General features: G+C 36.5%; 1 protein-coding gene across 1 annotated transcript; it reads left to right on the top strand.

Annotated features, from left to right (window-relative positions):
* The first annotated feature begins 516 nt into the window (after positions 1-516).
* LOC138005407 (ATP-dependent DNA helicase PIF1-like) lies at positions 517-1,029 on the top strand. Its single transcript, XM_068851640.1, has one exon. The coding sequence runs from the start codon at positions 517-519 to the stop codon at positions 1,027-1,029; it is 513 nt and encodes a 170-aa protein (XP_068707741.1).
* The last annotated feature ends 4,775 nt before the right edge of the window (positions 1,030-5,804 follow it).

Genomic DNA, 5,804 nt, shown 5'->3' with positions numbered 1-5,804 from the left:
TGTGTTGTTTTATATTTAGTATGCACAGGTTCAAACACCAATGTTGTTTTCTCGCACAAATCAAATGGATACTTAAATTGGCACTGAAGATCCTCCTTCACTGGGTCAAATCTTAAACAATATTTTGTTCTGCAGTGTGTACGTCGCTGGACAGTATTTAGAAGGTCTACATAGTCACTATCAAAATCAGTCATATCTGCATGTTGTCTCTTGCAAGGATGAAGGTTAGGTTTGTTATTAAGACTACGAAATGGAGGAACGACACAAGATGATTGGAAACATTTGTTAGCTAGGCAACCTTTCAAAATACCAGATATTGACCACTTTAAAGATGTGGTACGTTTATACTACACAATTGCAGAAGTAGCAGCATACAACTATGAATGTTTGGTTAAGTTAAACCAACCTGTAGCAGACATTCATGCAAAACATTCAAGCGAGCTGACAAAATAAATTAGTGCTGAAGAAATCTTTAATTAGCAACCAAAACTGTTTATTGAAAGAGGTGCCCGCATCATGCTTACTGAGAATATGTGGCCATCGGTTGGTCTCTGTAATGGCTCCACAGGAACAGTAGTGGATATTATTTATGAAACTGATCATCAACCACCCTTTTTGCCTATTGCAGTGGTTGTTAAGTTTGATAAATATTCTGGACCATCAATAACAAACATGCCATGCTGTGTTCCTATTCCACCAATAACAGCTACTGTTAACATCACAAATACTGTACATGAAAGGCAACAACTTCCCTTAACTCTTGCCTGGGCATTAACAATCCACAAAAGTCAGGGAATGACCTTAGAAAGAGCCTGGATAGATATAGGTAAAAAGGAATCAACATTGGGTCTAACATATGTTGGAATCAGAAGCGTTCGTAACCTGTCGTCTTTGGTAATTGAACCAATGACTTTTGAACGGCTTGCAAACATTAAAAATTCTGAAAGTCTAAAGTTCAGCTTAAAAGAAGAATTGAGACTTGAACAACTTAATTGTGAAACAGCTAAAGTAAACTGGAATCAAAGTTAATATTCAAAATAGTCTTCATTATAACTTACATATTCAATTACAGTATAACCTGTTCTTCTGAAGTTCTTCAAATATTAACATTTGATTGTTCTTTATTTCCCTCAGTTACCACTTTACTTCAAAATGAGTCAATCGCCAAGTAAGTGCTGTCACAAATGATCACCTTAGCACTCTAAAGCAATACACACTTTAAACCACCAGTGAAAGGCAATTCACCCAATGAAGCTTACTTTGACATTTAGAACAAAGTTTATCCTATTCATGGAAAAACAGCTGACATTCGGGAAGGGTTAAAAAAAAAAACAGAAAAATTATAACAGCTACTTGCTAAACCTCGTACAAATAAGTACCAAGTTTAAACATTTATAGATTTCATATTTAGCCTACAGTTAAAATCAAATTCAAAATCAACCTTGCTCCCACAGTACCTTTCTCCCTGCCCCTTCTCTCACTCTGAGAAGGGGTGACAGACCCTAAGAAGGACACTGGATCAGAATACCCCCAGCATTTTCCCAAAATCCTGGGCAGAACATGAACCGATGACAGGTATTACAAGTTTTAGTTCACTGCAATACTGAATGTTTAAAGACTACAGCTGACATAAACTAAATACATTTGCAGAAAAAAAGCCGGGAAGTTCACCTGATCAACAAACTGGTAAGTATTTGACTTGCACTGTCTAGATAAAAGAAATACTGAATATTGCTCAAGTAAGTATTGTCAAATGAAACTGTTTCCTCTCTAAACTGGGATTACACAAACCACACAAATTAATGCAAAAAAACAGTGAATAAACATTCCCTCACATATCTCTCATTGATTTATTTCAGAAAAACCACTTGTTTGTTATCTACACAATTTGTCAAAGATGAAACTCAGTCAGTCAAACAACGACTATTTTGATGTCACATTACAAAAAAAAAACAGAACCGTGAGAGGGATTAGCTTTTCTCCTGAAAGATGAAAATCATAAAATCCAGATATGAGTCATCATCACCCATCAAGCTTACCAGATACACGGATGAAGATGAGGTTCACATCAACAAAAGAACGAAGATCACTGATCCAGCTGCCACTGAACTTGATTTTGACATCAAACAAGTAAAATCTGATGAAGACCTGGCAACATTGACTACAGTCAATGACATCATCGAGCGCAACACAAAGAGTAGCAAAGTAAACGTTTCAGGTCGTGTGTCATTTGATGCAAGTCCAGAAACTATTCAAGCCAATGGTAAAACACTCCAAAAGCTTGAAACAGTCCTTACAGATGAAACTGGGTCCATAAGGCTGGTTCTGTGCAGAATGGTTTAACTTACAAAATCACCCAAGCACTGGTAAAAAACTTCAACAGCAACACATACATCACTCTCAACCGCCACTCTTTGATAGCTGAAGCAGAGATCACAATACAGCGAAGTGACGAACAGCTGCTTGATAACCAGCTAAACACAGTATCATGCTCAGTTGATGGGGTGGAAAAAGTAGCAACTTACCTATCATGTAGAAAGTGCAGTGCAGCCTTCCCATTGAATGTAGAAATAAGGATTCTACACCGTGCAAATTGTGGGTGTGCACAGCTGAAAGACCAGTGTACAAAGCGCACAATTGCAAAAGCACTGTTCATCACAAGTGGAGAGCAGGTATCCCTAACAATTTTTGACGATAAACTCATAACATTGCACAACATTTATAACCCAGCAGCCAAAGTTCAAGATTCAAGTACTTTTAATGAGGACAACGTCACTGACCTATTGTTGTTTGTACAGGCAACAATTTTCTAAAACAAAAAAATGAATATCACTTCAATAAAACAAAACGACTAATACTTTTTAGAAACCTTTACATTATATTAATATTTTTATCGTTGCTTTTGAATGTATACAGTTTGTTTAAAAAATTGTCTACCAGATCGAGATGTCACTGCACTGTCAAATTCATGATAGTTTATACTGATTTTACTACATATTTTTACTTGCTGTTGAAGACACATCTGATTTTTGTGGTCTGTCATTTCCTGAACAAAATGTTAGTATTCAAACTTAAAAAGGTTGTGATAAAAATAAACCATTTAGCAGAACATCATGTTACTGGTATGTTAAATCCGTGTAGATACTAAAATAGTTGATAGTACATAAATTTTAAGGTTACAGTTTGAAAGAACAATGTGATTATTTCGTCTATGTTATATCTACAACAAAATGTTGCTGTTAGGATGTATTCAATTTCAATTCAATTTTATTTGACTTACAGCAAATATCATATCTACAACAAAATGTTGCTGTTAGGATGTATTCACTTTCAATTTAATTTTATTTAACTTACACAAAATATTATGTACATAAAGTTAGATTGATAAATTTAAAAAGTTTCGTAAAAAAATTAACTGCTTAACAGAGTACATGATGCCCCTGCAATGTCAAATTCAGAATGATAGTATATAGCTGATTTTACAACATATTTTATAGTTGCTGTCAAACACACATTTGATTTTTATAGTCTGTTTCTCTTGAACATGTAAAGTTTGTGATGAAAAAAATAACAGTTTTGCTGGGGACATCATGTTACTGAAATGTCAAATTCATATGTAGAATGTGGTTGATTTTACCACTTTGTTTAGTTGCTGCTGAAGAACAATCTGATTTTAACAGTATATAATTATCTCAATTACAAAATGTCGTAAAACCGTGAGTATGTCATAAAAAAATTAACTGTAGTGTTTCACAGACTATAATGTGACTATAATGTCAAATTCATAATAGTTTCGAGTTGATTTTACAACACTGCAAGTTGCTGTTCGAGAGACAACTGATTTTCAATACCATAATGTTGATGTGACAGATTTTAGAGTACTTAACAAAATGCTATTTTATGTATCATTTTATTAAACAGTTTTTTCGGAATGTCTATTGCTCAGTGTTGATGTTTTGCCACCGTTCATTTTCTCAGGAAAACAGGTTTTCACAGGTTACAATATAGCCCCCTCTATGTACCGAAACACATCATGAAGTTCTGCTCAAAGATCCTTTTCCAATTGCCATTAAAAGTATTATTACTGACGTCTTTTTTTGAGGACGGGGGAGACAAGGCATAACATCAAATATTAATGAAAGCTGAAATAACCAAAGATTCTGACACAAAAAATGCCACATGCACACAATATCTATTCAAACCTAGAAAACCCCCTGACCTAAAACAGTTTCAATTCATTTCCTATCATAACAATGCCACTTGTGCAAAACAATTCTTCACAGTTCAGTTCATATGGTATCAATTACCATACTCAATATCGTCCTCCCTTCGGTATACTAGTATATAATATAATCTGGGGGGGGGGGGGGGGGTTGATCTTTGCTGGATGAAATGTTAGTCTTTTGTTGATGTTGAGTGGTATGTTTTTCAGTAATGCTGGAGGATGGTTGCTTTGCCAGTGGACGTACGATAGTTTGTTGTTGGGCTTCATGTATGGTTTGTAGGTTGCATCTTTAAGGTCGAAGGTTATGTCAAGAAAGTGGACGATTTTTTTGTTGGCATCGATCCTGATCTTTAGGCCATTTCATTTAAACACATTGCTGACTTCTTTTTTGGTTTTTTCAATTTCTTTTAGGGTGGCTTTGCAGACTGCAAGACCATCGTCACGGTACAGTCCAACTTCATCTTTGAATTTGGATGCGATCAAGGACAGCATGTAAGTTCCTGTCAATTCGCACGTTTCTGCTCTGTCGTATGAGCCCATTGTAACATCAAAAATGGCGTTTGTGTTCTTGTTTGGTCCATGGAGAGTTTTGGTGGTAGAGGAGCGATTTTTTCGCGTGGATGATGATGTGGCGGTCTGTTTGGGTGATTGCGGTGAATTTGGAGGCATAATCTAATGCTTTCAGTAGCAGGTCTTCAGATATCGATGGATAGAAGTTGCAAACGTCAAAAGTGATTAATGCGTGCTTTTCCTTTCCTGGGGTTGCCTTGAACTTGTTGTTAGTGGTTTTCCACAGGTTCACTTTGGTGGCATGGATGACTTCTGTGAAGTCATACTTATTCCTCCTCAAACGATTGAGTTGAGCGCTCTACGAAATATGTTCTACTCAAAAAAGAAATTAAATTGCTCCTGTTCTGCAGTTGAGCGCTGTCAAGAATGAATTTCAAAGTGAAGGCCTTCGAGTATTCAACAAAGAACATCCCGCCTACACACAAAAATGCGTACCTTCAAGCACTAATCGCGAAAACAGAATCCTGAATTCAATGTATGCGCCGGAAAGCTTTCTTTTTTCTCAACACGAACACCACTGACACAACTAAAGAATCTTATGGATTTAAATCGAAACGGTCACCAACTCATGTAAAGGAGCTGAATGAGTTTGAGGACTGTATGCTTGACATGATACAGCGAGTTCAATTCAAGACCAATACTTGCTCCAACGAACTTCACAAACAACTCCATAAAGACATAAAGGAAACACGAGAAAACAACATCTTTGTGAAAGCAGACAAAACGACCAACTATTACAAGACTACAAAGTAAAGTAAAAAAAAAAGTAAAGTGGTGCATTTATATAGCGCCCTTTCACTAACGTCTCAAAGGCGCTTTACAACGATGAATCAATTTACCCCCAGCGGACTGGAAGCATATACAGGCGCAAATTGCAGCCGCTTCTCAGCAGTCCATGCATGCTGGTACTCATTTTACTGACCTCGGAAAGATGGAAAGCTGAATGAACTTTAGCTGGAAAGAAGGTCGCCAAACATTCCAGTCTCGGCAGAACTGGGAATGGAATCCG

The sequence above is a fragment of the Montipora foliosa genome, chromosome 6 (assembly GCF_036669935.1).
Source record: "Montipora foliosa isolate CH-2021 chromosome 6, ASM3666993v2, whole genome shotgun sequence".
Taxonomy (NCBI): Eukaryota; Metazoa; Cnidaria; class Anthozoa; order Scleractinia; family Acroporidae; genus Montipora; species Montipora foliosa.
The sequence above is the reverse complement of the archived record's forward strand: the minus strand, read 5'-3'. Positions and strand labels throughout refer to the sequence as shown.

What these genes read in the sequence shown, in the direction of transcription:
- LOC138005407 (XM_068851640.1), top strand. Translation starts at nt 517, where the DNA reads ATGCTTACTGAGAATATGTGGCCATCGGTTGGTCTCTGTAATGGCTCC.